The sequence below is a fragment of the Lissotriton helveticus genome, chromosome 4_1 (genome assembly GCF_964261635.1).
Source record: "Lissotriton helveticus chromosome 4_1, aLisHel1.1, whole genome shotgun sequence".
NCBI lineage: Eukaryota > Metazoa > Chordata > Amphibia > Caudata > Salamandridae > Lissotriton > Lissotriton helveticus.
In genome coordinates, this window is record NC_136063.1 from 2,116,377,921 (window position 1) to 2,116,395,002 (window position 17,082).

Consider the following 17,082-nt stretch of genomic DNA (forward strand, 5'->3'; position numbering starts at 1 on the left):
AGCCTGGGGCGTGGCTTGGCGCCCGACGGGAATGGCGGCGCCCGGGTGAAGCTCTTCGGAGACCTTTGCAGGCTGTCAACTTCTCGTGCTCCCTCAGCGCTACTTTTCGGATGTGAGGACGTCGGAACATCTACTCCTCCTTCTTGGACCTTTGCGGCTCTTCTTGGCAGCAAATTAATACCTTTATTGACGATGTGAGTTCTTGCTTCGTCACTGCCTTGCGACCGCCATTTTGTTTTTCTATTCGCGCTGCGATGCCGATCTTTTCTGTTTTCCTGGAAAGACTGTGGCTTTTTCTCTAAAGTTGATATCGTCCCTCCTGGCTCATTTCCTCCTTTTAGCTACGCTTTCGCCTCTCTCCATGTCTCAAATTTTATCTTTGATGCCCCTTTTTTCTAACTGACTTTGATACGGTGGCCATTTTGTGATTTTTTACTTCTTACAATTTCTGCATAATTTTTTGCCGCGCTTTTACCACTTTTTCTTATGGGCAGACTGAAGGGCACTCTCTCTTCGAAAGCTTCTCCAAAGCATATCTTCATCAAGAATTCGAAGCTATTTACCGAATTCTCCCATTTACAAGACTTGATATCTCCTCCTCAGACAGACAATATGGCGGCGGCGGATTCTGCAACGCGGCTTTAGGGAAATCTCTCACTAAACGCCTTAAGCACAATCCTCCTTCTCCCCCTAAACCTGCCTCCTCTGTCTCTATGGAGATTTTATTGGAAGAGATTAGGGCACTGCGACCTTTTATGGAAGAAACGAACGCAAAACTCCAAGTTCCCACCGACAACTGGTCACAAATCGACAACAGAGTAACTGCGGTGGAACACTCTATTTCTTCCCTTACGGATACCTGTGCGAAGCTCTCTCCTCTCCAATCTCAAGTTTCTACTCTACAGCGACAAGTCGAGGAGCTTGAAAATCGCAACAGGCGCAATAACCTCCGTATTTATGGTCTTGATGAAGGACAGGAGGGGTTTGACCCTCTTACTTTCTTCAAATCTTTCATCCCCAAAGTCCTTCATATGCCAGAGGGCACCACTCAACATTCAAAGAGCGCACAGATTGGGCCGTCCTTCCTCTACTGCCTCCTCCTCATAGAAGCCAAGAGGGGTGATCCTTTATTTTTTGGAATATACAGACTTATTAAAAGTTCTCTCTGCAGCCAAGTCATCTCAGCGTATTACTTGGTCTGGATCCACCTTATTTTTTGCCCAGGATTACGCCAAGGCTACTGCGAACAGAAGGAAGGCCTTCCTCAACATGAGACCTGCTCTTTGCGCTATGGGCACTCGCTACGGACTCTTTCATCCTTGCCTCTTCAGAGTCACCTATAACAACAGGACGACGACCTACGAAGATCCTCTCCGTCTTCAGAGTTTCATCAACGCTCACCATTCAGATGCTATGGATTTTTCGTCCTCAACTGCTGTCTGATTATTTGTTCCTAAATACACAAGTGGGAGGAGGGGGGGTCCTAGGGGACGTTTACCGACCAGGCATTGCTACTACCCCTATACCTATATATCTACCAACAACAAGTAGCAATGGGTCACAAAGAAAATTAAACTAACAGTGTATCTGAAAGAGCGTGACCTAAAAGATAGAGGTACAACAGCGAAATCAAACCTAGGGTACTTTCTCAAGGAGAAAACATTTTCCCATCAGATTTCCGACCTGTACCACCCTGCATCATTTGGGATCCTTTGCCAAGAAGGTAAGTGATTGTACCCTCGGAGGATTTGGCAAACCTCAGCCTAATCTCTCGAGTTCGTCCTAATGCTTGTGTGGTGTATCTCAATATCAAATGGTAATCTGACTAGCAGTGCTCAAAAGTGAAAATAATAAGTGGCTGGTGTGAAACCTTATAAAATCGGGTAGTGAAGAGGTAATAAGTATTTTAATAGGTACCTATTCATTCCCAAAGCTAAAAACAGTGCATAGTAGTGTAAACAAATAACTACTAGGATAGATGTTGGGTCGACATGTTTCTGCAGTTACAACGGGCCCAGAGGTCTCCTACTGCTTCTTCAGGACCATGACTAATGCTACTGCTAGGTGAAAAATAAAGCAAGTGAAACAAAAATAATTTTTTTGTTGATATCACCTGACGTTCTCCTGGTTATGTGGTCCAATGTGCACCAAAGAGGAGCAGACAGAACAAACAAACAGATACACAGAAAGAAAAAGGATGTACACATAATTAGTAGTGTAACACTGTCACAATCTGCCATCAAGATATACTAATCATTTGTCCGGCAAGCATGTCAAATTCTTTTATCGTGACATTTAGTGATAATGTATCAGTTTGATTACATTCTCACTCACCTATATCGTAGGAGAAAGTTGCCCCACCTCACCTAGCCACAGCGCAGGTAAAACGGAGCACCGCTCTGATGGGGAGAAAAAAAGGTATTGAAGGAAGGATTAACAGCATTGCAACAACATTATCAGTCAAACTGCTCAAAACTCGAATGATTTCGTCTTTATCGATTGCTTGACCCGCCATGGGTGTTTTTCAATGGTGTGTCAAAAGTCATAATCATTTTTACATCACGCAGTGGCCCCCGGTCACTGCTTCCTGTGAGCTTGATTTAAAAATGAAGGAGCCTTTTTACTATTACTGTCCCTGTATTTTAAGGATAAATGAGAATAAATGGAATATGAGCCATGGCTGTCAATTTCTCATACTTTCCATGTCACTTTGAAGCCCTGTCTGTGTTCAACTCGAACAATGGCTGGATATAACAAGGGCAGAATCGGACGAAATAGTCCACTAAGCTTGCCTCCTTGCGAGTACAGTTTTTGTATAATCTTACCGTTATCATGAAGAGCGTAATTTAGACATTCCAGTCAAGATAACATGAAGCGTTTTGTTGAAAACTGATATACCGGCCAACGCTTACCTGTCCGTCGGTACCCCGGACGTCCTTCTGTGCTGTCTGTGGGGAGGTACCGAACGGAACAGTGGCGGCCATTATATTACGCAATTTCTTCTTCCTTCCGGACTCTGTGTGTCGTATGACGTCATACGTAAGCGCCCTCGAACCATGGGAATTGTAGTTTTGGGACTTAATGAAGCCCGGTTAGGCGCAATTAATCCACCCAGCTTATGGTACTGAAATGAAAAGAGACGATCACACTATGCATATAAGTATAAATATACGCTGTAAATAGAGGCACTCATCGTTTTATGAAATTTAAACGGAGCTGCCATATTGTTGAGTACATCGAATAAGGATTCTTTTTTAACATGCAATTGGGACTGAAAGTCTTCTAACGTCGAAGTCCTCAAGTGTCTTTTAGTTGTGTAATATGAATCCACCTATTCTTTACATGCTAATGACAAGGCCAGCTCGTCATGCAGTTTACTGGAGCTGTGCTTATGACGAGCTGACCTTGTCATGAACAATGGGTTTCCAGGATGCTCAGCACCCAGCGGGAATTGCCTTAGCATTGAAGGTGTTAATTGAGTACTACATGTGACGTGCCATGGAAACGATAAATCGTACATGCTACAAATGCGGTTCGGTGAAATAGTTCCGCTTAGATCATGGCACGATAGTCCGATCACATGGTACATTATGGCACGGTCCGAAGTAGGCCAAGGCATGCTCATAGTTATAACTTCATATAGAAAGGTGTGAAGTTCCTAGATGTTAATTTCTTTAAATAAGAGTCTCAGTATGAGAACCTATAACACACCCACAGGGAGCCCCAAACTTACTGAAATGGAGATTATATAGGAGTGACAAATTGTCAGTGGCAGAAGTTATAATGACATTCCTTCAGTCCAATCTTATTAGTCTGTAGTCTATAGACCCATTTCTGCTCACGTCTGAACAGGAAAGAACTAACATCTGTTATATGTGACGGAATCAGTGGCTGTTCAAGTACTGTCCAGTGTAAGTCAGTGGGCGAGTGCTTTGCTTCGATGAAATGATTCGTAAGTCTTGTTGCCTGCTTTGAGCAATTGACAGCCACGGCTCATATTCTATTTATTCTCATTTATCCTTAAAATACAGGGACAGTAATAGTAAAAAGGCTCCTTCATTTTTAAATCAAGCTCACAGGAAGCAGTGACCGGGGGCCACTGCGCTATGTAAAAATGATAATGACTTTTGACACATCATTGAAAAACACCCATGGCGGGTCAAGCAATAGATAAAGACGAAATCATTCGAGTTTTGAACAGTTTGACCGATAATGTTGTTGCAATGCTGTTAATCCTTCCTTCAATACCTTTTCTTTCTCCCCATCAGAGCGGTGCTCCGTTTTAACTGCACTGTGGCCAGGTGAGGTGGGGCAACTTTCTCCTACGATATAGGTGAGTGAGAATGTAATCAAACTGATACATTATCACTAAATGTCACAATAAAAGAATTTGACATGCTTGCCTGACAAATGATTAGTATATCTTGATGGCAGATTGTGACAGTGTTACACTACTAATTATGTGTACATCCTTTTTCATTCTGTGTATATGTTTGTTTGTTCTGTCTGCTCCTCTTTGGTGCACATTGGACCACATAACCAGGAGAACGTCAGGTGATATCAACAAAAAAATTATTTTTGTTTCACTTGCTTTATTTTTCACCTAGCAGTAGCATTAGTCATGGTCCTGAAGAAGCAGTAGGAGACCTCTGGGCCCCGTTGTAACTGCAGAAACATGTCGACCCAACATCTATCCTAGTAGTTATTTGTTTACACTACTATGCACTGTTTTTAGCTTTGGGAATGAATAGGTATCTATTAAAATACGTATTACCTCTTCACTACCTGATTTTATAAGGTTTCACACCAGCCACTTATTATTTTCACTTTTGAGCACTGCTAGTCAGATTACCAATTGATATTGAGATACACCACACATGCATTAGGACGAACTCGAGAATTAGGCTGAGGTTTGCCAAATCCTCCGAGGGTACAATCACTTACCTTCTTGGCAAAGGATCCCAAATGATGCAGGGTGGTACAGGTCGGAAATCTGATGGGAACATTTTTTCTCTTTGAGAAAGTACCCTAGGTTTGATTTTGCTGTTGTACCTCTATCTTTTAGGTCACGCTCTTTCAGATACACAGTTAGTTTAATTTTCTTTGTGACCCATTGCTACTGATTATTTGTTCCCCCTGTTTCATTGTTGTTTACCTTGTCGGTTTGCTGACTGAATTTTATCCTTTTGTGCCTCTTCCGTATTTTCAGTGCCTCCTTTCATGTTGTTATTTTTCTTCCCACAGTTCTCCCCTTCTCATGACGTGATGCCTCCCGGTCCTCCGTTTTGCTCGTTCCCGGTTCCGTTGTTCACCCCGTCTGGTTCCCTCCCTCCCCATTTCTCCTTGAATCCTCCCTCTGTAGGTATGTTTTTGGTTCTTGTTTTCCTTTGCTTGTTCATATGTACTGTTCTCGTTTTACCCTCTCCAGTTTCTTCTCCTTCTATCTTTTCCTATTTCTTTTTTTATCTGGTTACCTCTCCTCTTCTTACCTCTACTCTTCCTTTCATTGCATGGTACTTCTTCCTTTCTTCTTCTTTTAATTCTACCTCCTCCTCACCTGTTTTTCTTCTTTTCCAGTTATCTCCTTCTTTTTCCTACGTTTCTAGTTCTACCTTTTCTTCTTTCCATCAGTTTATAATTTTACAGTTCTGTATCGCATTGTATGCTGTTTATATTCACATGCTTGCTCTTAATCTGTTGCATTCAAAGTTACCTCATGGAACGTTAAAGGGTTAAATAATCCTATTAAAAGGCAACGTGTTTTATCCCATTTGGCTCGATTGAAAACAGACATTGCCATGCTGCAAGAGACCCATCTTTCGGACACTGAATCCTCTAAACTAAAAAGACTTTGGGTCGGAAATGTTTTTTCTTCCCCAGCCCTGGGTAAGAAGAATGGGGTTGTTATTTTAGTTCACAAAAAGTTTACTGTTTCTGTTACTCATCAGGACATTGATTCTAATGGTCATTGGGTGATTACCAAATTGCTGATTGACAATATACCCCTGGTTATTTTTAATATTTACGACCCAGTCTCAGTTGATAATACCTTTTGGCCACTTATTTCTGACAAATTGATTTCTCTTGATGACGAGTATATTATTTTTGGTGGCGATTGCAATCAAGTCCTTGACCCTATCCTTGATAGACATTCCCCTGTTAAATTTGTCCAGTCTAGAATGCATACTCAATTCACCACTGCTATTCGACGCAAATCTCTTACTGATGTCTGGAGACTATGCCACCCTGACCTCCAAGAATTTAGTTTCTTCTCCCCTCCCCACAAATCTCAATCTCACATTGACTATCTTTTTCATAGTAAATCCCTTTCCCAATGTACCCTTTCCTCAGACATAGGTTCTATCCTCATATCCGATCATGCCCCAGTCAGTGTTGACCTTGACCTCATCCCCTTCTCCCCTTCCTCAGGCAGATGGCGTTTCAACAACTCTCTCCTTGTGGACCCTAAGTTTTCAGGCCAATTCAGTTCCTTTATTGAGGATTTTTTCAATACCAACACTACTTCTGACTCCTCTCCATCTATCATTTGGGATTCCTTCAAAGCGACCGCCAGAGGATTTATAATGAATTATGTCTCTCACAAAAAAAGAGCTTTGAGCTACAATCTTCCCAACACCTTTCTAAAATTAAACAGTTAGAATACTCCTATTACCGCTCCCCTGCAGATCCTTCTTTAAAGGAACTTATCACTGCTAAAATCGCTTTCAATTAAATGTCCACTGATGCTGCGGCTTCCTATCTTTTGAAAAGTAGCGCTCGCTATTACGGAGGTCAAAATAAAATAGGAAAGCTCTCAGCCTCTTATCTGAAAACTCTACAAGAACGCACCCGCATTGCTTCTATCACAGACTCTAATGGCACCTCCCATTTTAAAGATGAAGCTATTTTGCAGGAGTTCATCGCCTTTTATAAACAACTCTACATGCCTGAGTCCCAACCCCTTCCCTCTGACTTATCCTCCTACTTTCATTCACTTGCCTCTCCTCCTTCTTCCCACATTGGTTTTACTCCTCTTGAAACCGATATCACCCTGACGGAACTTTCCCATGCAGTCTCTGTCTTAAGACGTGGCAAAGCACCTGGTCCCGATGGTTTTTCTATCGAATTCTATGCTCATTTTTCCAAACTTCTTCTTCCTCACATGCTCCTTCTATTCAATTCTTTTATTGCGAATGGTTCTTCCCTTGGTACTTTTCAAGAAGCCATTATTTGTCATATCCCAAAAGATAACAAAGACCCCTCTTTTTGTAAGAATTATCGCCCCATTTCCCTTGTAAATACGGATTATAAGATCTTTGCCAAATTAATTGCCTTGCGTATTGATCCCATCCTTCCTGAACTCATTGGCCCTGAACAATCCGGTTTCGTCAAAGGTCGTTTAGCTTCTGACAACTCTAGAGTTTTCTTTAATGTACTTAGTAAGGCCTCTTCGTTACAGTATCTGCTCGCAGCCATTACCTTAGACGTCGAAAAGGCCTTTGACAGGATCAGCTAGGATTTTATGTTCCATGCCCTCACTTGGATTGGCTTCCCCCCTAAATTGATTTCCCTAATCTCCCTTTCATATTCAGGCCCTAGAGCTTCCATTTTCGCTAACGGGAAAGTCTCTGATTACTTTTCCCTCTCTAAAGGTGTTCGACAAGGTTGCCCCCTTTCCCCCTTATTGTTTATTGTTGCTCTGGAGCCATTTCTAACAAAAATACGGCAGGATGCCCAAATCACCGGCTATAATCCAGGTCCCAATCAAATCAAATTGTCTGTTTATGCAGACTATATTCTTTTATACTGCTCTAACCCGGAGTCCTCTTTACCTGCCTTTCTTCGTCAGGTTGACGCCTTATCCGCGGTCTCTGGCTATCGCCTCAATCGTGACAAATGCGAAGTTTTACCTCTCAATCTCCTATGTCTTCCACACTTTTTTCATCAAACTGGTTTTTCCTGGCAGCCTATCAAAATCAAATATTTAGGGTTATGGTTTTCCCCTACTATTCCCAACACTTTGAAAGCTAATTTTGAATATATCACTAAAAAACGTACTGATTCTGTCACTAGATGGCATCCCCTTTTTCTTTCATGGTGGGGAAGATTAGACTCGATTAAAATGATGCTTGCCCCTGTCATCCTTTATTCACTCTCTATGATACCTGTCCGCATACCTAATTATTATTTTAAACGACTAGATTCTCTCCTACAGAAATTTCTCTGGAAGAACAAACCTCCACGCATCGCTTTGTCCTCTCTAAAAAGGGATAAGACGATTGGTGGTCTTAAGTTCCCAGACTTTAGGTCCTATCACTCCTCTTTTATCCTTAAACAGGCTTCTCGTTGGCTTTCTTCGGATACTCCCACTTATCCTCCAGTCTGGTTGTCCTTGGAAAAATCTCTTATCTCGCCATTCGCTTTTCCTGAAGCTCTTACTTTTTCTGCTAATACCTCTTTCCTACACTCCCCTGTTATTGCCCATTCTTACCATCTTTTATCTCCACTTTTACCCTCCTCTTATCCTTCTCTCCTATCTTTATCTCAGCAACCTATTTGGCACAATAAAGCACTCGGTATCAGAAATCGTTCTTTCTTCTGGAAGTCATGGAGATCCAAGGGTTTATTGTGGATCTCTCAACTTCTGTCCGATAACGTTCCTTTATCCTTTCAGGATCTTCAATCTCAATTTCTTCTTCCCACTTCTTTTCGGAAACAATAGGATCTTCATCTTCCTTCTCTTCTTCAATATCTTCAATCTCTTCCCGCATCTTCTGACTTACCTTCGTCCTGCTTCACACTCTTTCCACTCTTGCATACCTCTCCTTCGGCTTCTCGCATTTACAGATGTCTTATATCCCCCTCTGAACGTCTCAAATCGAAAACTGAATTGGCTTGGGAACGGGATCTGTCAGTATCCTGGCCGGTCTCCTTGTGGGACAAATTATGGTTAAAAATCCATAAAACGTCAAGAGCTGCCAATACTACCCAAACTCTTTATTTCCTTTACCAACGTTTATTGTTTACCCCGACAAAATTGGCCTCGTTTTCCCCTGACCTTTCTCCCAAATGTTGGTCCTGTCCTTGTCAGAATGCTGACCTCCTCCACATGTTATGAAATATGAGCAAGGGTACTCCCAAGGATTAATTTGAGGTCTAGAGGGGGAAGTAAAATACCAAACACTGAAAATAGAAAACCTCTTGACTGACCTATTGATTTTACAATTTATGGACTAAATCACATCAATTCACATAGGATGCAACATGAGAAAGAAATTTTCAAAATGGAATATTATTCCTAAGTTTTCTATTTATTTTCATTTCCATAATTTAAGAATACATTTTTGTAACATTTAAAAAAAAAAAGCACCTTTTATATTATTGTTACCTTGTTTTATTATCATCTCATCTGTTCTGCTGCTTTGCTTCTCATATTTTTTATTATGTTTGGTTTCAATAAACTTGAACTTAAAAAAAAAAGAAAGACTCAGCCTTTTATCTTCCTATGCATTCATTTTCAAGGGGTGATGATAAATGTGTATGCAAAAATGCCATGTACAGCAAAAGAACTATTATTATTATTATTATTAGTAGTAGAATTATTATATTACAATTACTATTATTATTTCACTTGTAGAGGAATCCTTGGTAGCCGTAATATTGATGTGGCCCTTGAAATTAAAAGAAACTCGGAGCATCTTCCGTTCTTTTCAATTTCTAAGTGCAAACACCGTAAAACGAGGACAATGCATTGATACGTGGCTCGTAGAACCAGCATGAAGACCATCAGAACTGTACCTGGGCAGCTATATACCCAGCATTGGTGCCCATCAGGGCTGGGAACCCAAAGCAGCCCTGGCAATATTCTCAGACCAGCCCTTGAGGATGAACTGCCTGCCCCCTGGAGGCTGGAACTGCTTGCCTGCTGCTTTTGTTACTGGGGGCTCATATTGCAGCACCGCTCCAAAACCGGCCTCAACTAACAAAACCGGCCTCCACCGTTGCAAAACCAGCCACCACACTTTCAGCCTCACGGGGAAGCGCCCAATGTTCGGTCCAGCCAGTCAGTTAGGTATGGTGCCCATGCCTAAGTGTGATAAACAATGACTCTTACAACAGAGGCGTGAGCTCTTACTTTGCGTACGCCTTCTCAAGCAATGCACTCCAAAACTCATTGGGCACGTTGGAATGACAGTAGATCAGTTCGCCGTTCATTGTTGGCAGTCTGTCATCAATAACAACATCGATCCAGTCTCCCAAAGACCAAAACCGGAAATGAAAGATCCCCTTGTATTTGTTGGGTCTTCTTGGATCCCATTCTTGTTGTTTCCAATCTGGGATCACCTAAAGAGAGATGGCATAACAACTAATGAAACATGAACAAAAACATATTGTGCTTGGTTCAGGTAATATATAATAGGCATATGAATAAAGGTAACGCATTTGTGAAAATCACATCTCTTTAGTTAAATGTTATAGCATTTATGACAGACTTCTTTCATCACATTAGCATCTAGTGCCTAGAAAACATTGTGCATGTGCAATGTATAAAATTCATTAACTAATAAATATATACACGTGCAATTGTACAAATGAATACTCACTGCGAATCTCCATTACTTAGAGTCTATTACAATGTTAGCCCTCACCTCATAAGGCTGGCACCAAATTGCCAAATCTGATCGATACACACAACTCAAATAAAGCCACTTCCCTTATTTGGAAGGGGCATAACATTTGTGTTGTCAGTTAAGGCCTTACAAGTAAAAAAACAGCAGATTCCAGGGGCTTCTCTGTCTTTGCAACGGCAGAGAAGCGTCGCCCCACTGCCTGGCTCGGATCCAGCAAAAGAAAAATCAAAAGATGCTCTAGCATCGTTTCATTTTTCATTTGCTGGCTCTGAGCCAGCATGTGTCATGGAAGGAGGAGGACACATAAGTGTGCATATGTGTTTGGCCGGATCTCAGACTAACCACAACACACATGCGCACTTAGGTTTCTCCAGCCTGGCCGCATTGAACAGCCGGGCTGGAAAAACCACCACAGAATCCGTGGCCTGAGTGGAGCATCTTTTCAGCCCACTCAGCCAATCCCCGCACTGCCTGCAGAGGAGAGCAGTGCAGGGATTGGTTGGGAGTCGGTCTCAGAGGTTTCTGGGACCAGGAAAAGACGAGGTAGCATGATGCAATGCGGAAGGCGGCTGTTGGCTACAGGTACACCCCCACACGCTCCCCTCTCCGTGTTCCCTCTACCCACCCCACCATCTATTGTTTGTGGCACCTGCCACATGCCTCTTCAGAGGGAGGGTGGAATGTAATGACAGAGTTGAGGAAGTGTTGAGTCAGTGTAATAGATATTACAGTTCAGTAATAAAGAGCCCACCTACCCATCATCTTTCTCATCACAGATCCTAATAAATGTAGGGAAATACCCTAGGAAAATGCTTTAACTTGAATAACAATGACAATACAAACATGACATAATGCAGGTGTCAGACATGTGTTCCTTTCAACCGATATGTCAACATCTAATTCATACAATTAACAAAAGTTAACTAAGAACCGACATTGGAACCAAATGCACGATCTCTCATGCCTGCTCCTCAAGACTAAATTGGAGAATGAAGGTAGAGGGAAAGGCCTGGAGGTCTGCCCTGCAACCCCTGAACTTCAGTCCAAGGTGTAGACATCCCTCTGGCGGACTGCTCCCCAACTGAGACTGCTTTAATCTTTTTGAGCAAGATGATAAACAAATGCAACGGTTGGCCTTACCCAACAACTGTTGTGAGAGGTTTTAGGCCCTACCCATGTGACACAGAAACCACAAAAATGTTCTCATGCACCATGGCTGGAAAGGTTTCACACATGTTGATTCACACCACCATCTTGCGGTCTAACTTAGGAAAGCAATGATCAATCAAAAGAGAAGGACATTGGAGAATTGAAAGTATGTACAGCCTCCTGTTCCAGGTAACCAGAATGGCACTTTTCAAAGAAACTCTAGTTTAAGTTTGGAAACTAATGCATCTGTTAATGACATGATATAAGGAGGCTGGCACAGAAATAACTGAATTCCCCCATGCACAGTTGGCGGTAACTAGAGAAATATTGAGGAAAAATAAATATATTTCTCCTTGTTATGCCTCTGTTGGGATGGCAAACTATTTTAACGCATTAGTAGATTTAGGAATGCGCCAAAAACCATGGGCGGATGTGTGGGAGCACTGGCACTCCACCCAGGAAACCTTCCCAATGCAGAGCATCGCAAGGCAGCGACTGGTACTGCCATTCATTACTCCAGATTTACTAAACCACACAAGTTTCTTTTGTGTGGCTTAGCACATCTGACTTAAGCGCTTGCGTTGCCTTGTGTCGTCTTGCGTGACAACAGTGATGCAAGCCCTTAGGAAATATGGGCCTGACTCTGTAGCCCACAATACCTCCCTCAGTAGGCCTAGGACTGCTCCAGCTCGTTAATCAGACAGCCAAATGCTAAAATGGCCATTTGGTTATCAACATTATAAGGACCTCAGGTCTCCAGAAATGAAAAGCCCTGGTTGTTACAAATGAGACCCAGCAATGCCTGAATTCGTGGGATGCTACAGCCCGGATTTCTCACAAATGTATAAACATGAATATTCAAAAAATCTATGTTTTTCCTACATCTGGCAAATGAACAATTGAAAATACTTTTTTATCCTTTGAAAACAGTGTATTTCTTGTCTCTTGGTGTGTCCCAAATTGGGCTCAATGTGCAGGAAATTAACAAAACAAATGTGATGAATATTGGCTGGAATTCAATTTAAGATCAATATAGATTCATTGTATACTTACTTATAGTATTAATAGTAGTATTAATAATAAGAATGCTACATGCATTAGTGGAACCATTGGAAATCACACTTTTAATAGCAGTATTCATAGTATCAGCAATTGGTGTAGCATTGAAAGTAGCATTAGTAAAAGAATGTGTTCTACATAGAGTTATAATACTATTATTATAATATTATTAATACTATTAGTATTAGTATCTTGAACATTATTTGAAAAGTTAGTACACTTGTACTAGTAGCAGTGATGCTCATAACAGTACTAGCAGTACTTGCAGCATCAGAAATCATAACAGTAAAAAACCCAAAGTAGTTTGTGGCTCAGTTATAGCTGCAGTAATGTATGTTCTACTAATACAAATGGGTCCTGGAATAGTAGTACATATAGTACTAAGAGTAGTGGTCCCTATAGAAGTAATGATACTATTGCTCATGGAAAAGTTACTTATAAGTCTGGATCTAGTATGGATGGTTGTGCTATTAGTAACACTTCAAAATGCAGTACGAGGAACACTAAACTAGTAGCAGTTGTGCTAGGAGAGGTATTAAGAGCAGCATTTGAAGCACTAATGATGAAAAACTGCATAAATGAATGAAAACGTGTCCTACTGTTCTCTAAATTGCATGAAATAGTATGCACTGCTTCCTAGGTTTTACTCTAAAAACCAGATGATATGTAACGCTGTGAACTTGGATTCTACAAGGCTTCTAGTATTAACACAGTTTTAAACGAGAAAGGAATAGATTAAAGTTAGTTGAGTAGTTTTAGAGTAGATGAATAGTGTAGTTCATCTTCACCAATAGATGTTAATCCCAGAGGTGAGCAAGAGCCATCTTGTCTTGCCGGGGAGTAGAAAAATCCCTCAAGTTGTTAGCAGCATATAGGAGTCATAGTAACAAACCTCCATAGGGCTTGGGAGGAGCTCTCTTCTTAACCCATTGCAACCGTAATGTGGAAGCAGGCGGGCCCGCTAATACCTTCATTAATCCCAACCCTTGGATGGTAACTCTACTCACAGCCCCATTAAACGCCTTATTGCTTTGTTGTAGAGGTTCCATTCGCCCCCAGTAGTGCCTAATCAGATATTGTGAAAATGTTGCATAAATATTGAGTTCCTTCACAACGTTGGAGTATAGTGACCCTATTTAGCCCATGGTGGGCATTCCAGCATCCTCCTGATCAGCAAAGGGATGTCCTCTATTACCCTGTTGGTCCGCGCCTGTGTGTCTAGAGATGCCAGCCTGCCTGGCAGGGATCTCTCTGCTGCTTCATGGAGGTAATTTAACATTTTCCCTTCCCATTTCCAACGTGCCGTGCATGGAAGATATGGTCAGGGAAAAAGGTCAATAGTGGTCCTGCCCTGAACATGGCGGGCCTGCTCACACAGATTTCAACCTCAATTATGCAATCTGTGCTGGAGGGGAATCTACAGACCTGGGTGAGAACTGGTCCAGCATGCCTCCTAACCTCCACTACAAGCTTTTCTCCATTAGTTTCCCTATCCTTAGCAAATATATAAATCTGCCAAAAAGGGATATAATGACCATAACTCCTAGAACATGGTTACTTTTATCAAAACATGTATTACCTCTATATACTTGTGTTATTCCACCTAATCACACTCACTCAATATTGGGGAAAAGTTTAAAGACTGTTACTTTATCATCACATATGAGAAAATGCTTATTGGTTTTCTTTCTCTGTTCTTCTGAATCCCTAGGTACTCCTGGTAAGTGCGATGCAATCCTAAGTTTCTACATAACTTAACCCCTTACCTGCGGGGCTGATTCCCCTGCTGTGCTGGCGGGAGGGGGGTCGCGCAAAGCGCCCCTGTGCTCGTGACGAGCTCAGCTCGTCATGAGCCACGGTTGTCGTGTGCTTGTCACGGCCACACCCGTTTCTGTAGAACGCTCGCACAGCAGGGTAATTAGCCCCGCGCATGAGCGTTCTAACCGTTATGACGAGCTCGTCATGAGCACACGGGAACCGTGGCTCATGATGAGCTCGGCTCGTCATGAGCATGGGAGGGGTTAAAAGAGGGAGAACATAGCTTTACTCCTTTGTGCTCAGTGGACATTTATCCCCAAAATGCAAGGCCTGCACTTTTGTTTTATACTGTTTATAACACATTGGAGCCTGCAATCTCTATATAAAAGTCTGTGTCCAGTTTCCTTACTACATGCAACTTGTGATGTCTCTAGTCACCAGAAATAACAAAATGGCGTTATTAATAAATTCTTACAGTTGAGCTCTGACCAAACGATGCTTTCTGCCAGATCCAGCAACCAGGCTTCAAGACAGCTCCTGAGGCATTATTATAGTACATTTGAAAGAAGTATTACATTAATTTGCTTTTCCTTCTTCTGGTATATTTTTAAGTAGAAAAAGCTATCAGCGGGAAGGACATGTTTATAGCAATTTGTTTATTTGTTTCTCAGAATAAGTAATTGCAGAAATATAGAATTCCTGCATGTTTTTACACAATTTGAGAGACAGCATTTTTAACATGTTGTAACTGATTCAAATATAATTTTTGAAAAAATACCTTTTGGTGTATTTAATTTAACAAGAGAGATTCTGCTGTTATGCTTGCCTGCAATGATCATGAAAGAGCAAGAAATAAGGGATTTAAGTGGTTTGTTAGAAGGGTAAAAGTATGACCGTGTATTATAAGGAATAAGGTACCCCATTCATACATTATACGTTCTATGACCTTATTACCGTGACCGTCCTGTGTTCCACAGACGCGGCCGCTCCTCCTCGCTGCTCCCCGACCTGCCTCCCCTCACAGCCTGGTATCGTTGCTCTCCTCAGCTGCTTGTGCACATTGCTATTTGTTTTAGAACTCGCATTACAGGACCGCTGTAATTATAAACATCGCTATTATTTATTTATTTTAGTAACATAGCAGGACCGTCTTGTTTTTAAATTACTGTTGCCTGATAGCTCTAACCACCTCGCCTGCTAAATTGCTGCTTGTACCACTGTGCCGTCCCTGTGTTACCCTGACTGCCTTTTCATTGAGTTTATTCTGCACTTTGAACATTACTGTGGCTGCCTGCTCCGTTTCGCGCTGCCGGCCATTTTGGTGTTGATATTGTTGTTTGTGTCGCCACGCCCGAGTCTCCACCCCGCTCCCGCCTTCCCAGCTGACCCTCCCTCACCCCTCCCCTTCCACCATCCTCATATGACAGCTGCTTTTGCGCGCAGCGGTCACGCGCAGCGGTCGCGCCCCAGTTGCGCCGAAGGTGCGCCAAAGGTAAGCCCGTCTACGCCCGTCCGCGCCTGGACCGCACCCAGCGCCCGTCCCTCTGCTCTATGCCACTCCCAACCCCCCAGAGTAACTTACGATGCCGCTACTCTCCTCGCCCTCAACCCCGGACGCACCCCACTTTGCTGCGCAGCAACCCCAGGACGTACCCACGGTCCATTCTCTTGCCACTCCTGTAAGTTCAACTGCTTCAGGACCCTCACCAAACACACTTCCTCCACACACAGCTCCGAACCCAACGACTTGAAATGCATCCTACTGAACACCCGCTCGGTCCACAGACATGCAACCGAACTCTGGGACCTAATCGACACCGCGTCACCTGACATCGCTTTCCTCACTGAAACATGGATGAACGCATCTTCTGCCCCCGACATCGCCATAGCCATACCGGACACTTACAAGATCATTCGGAAAGACCGCACCGATCAAACTGGAGGAGGCATCGCCATCGTCCATAGAAACACCATCAAAATTACAACCTGCTCTGACGACAATCTGGCATCCGCCGAACACCTCCACTTTCAGATCCACACCGACCCCAGGACCACACTTAGAGGAACCCTCATTTACAGACCCCCAGGCTCCCGATCTCAATTCAGCGACATCATCACTGACTTCATCACCCCGCACGCCCTCGCCTCAGAGAACTACATTCTTCTAGGAGACCTCAACTACCACCTCGAGAACATTCTCGACAACAACACCACCACCCTTCTGGACAACATGGCCAATCTCGGACTCAAACAACTTGTTAACACCCCCACTCACATAGCCGGACACACGCTCGACCCTATTTTCACCTCCAGCAAACACATCTCCTTCGATCTCACTACAGCTCTCCACTGGATGGATCACAGCTGTGTTCACTTCAGCTACAAAACAACCCTGACCCACAACCGTCCACAACCCATTCCCCGAAGAAAATGGAACAAAATCACCTCCGACCAACTCCTCACATCACTCAGCCTAAATACTCCC

The 17,082-nt window shown here is 42.8% G+C and overlaps 1 protein-coding gene across 1 annotated transcript in view; it reads right to left on the minus strand.

The window, feature by feature from the left end:
* CAPN6 (calpain 6) overlaps nucleotides 1-17,082 on the minus strand; it is a 551,200-nt gene that overhangs the window by 223,088 nt on the left and 311,030 nt on the right. Inside the window, exon 4 of the mRNA XM_078688803.1 lies at nucleotides 10,136-10,344. Within this exon, the coding sequence (XP_078544929.1) occupies nucleotides 10,136-10,344 (209 nt within the window). The remainder of the gene's footprint in view (nucleotides 1-10,135; nucleotides 10,345-17,082) is intronic.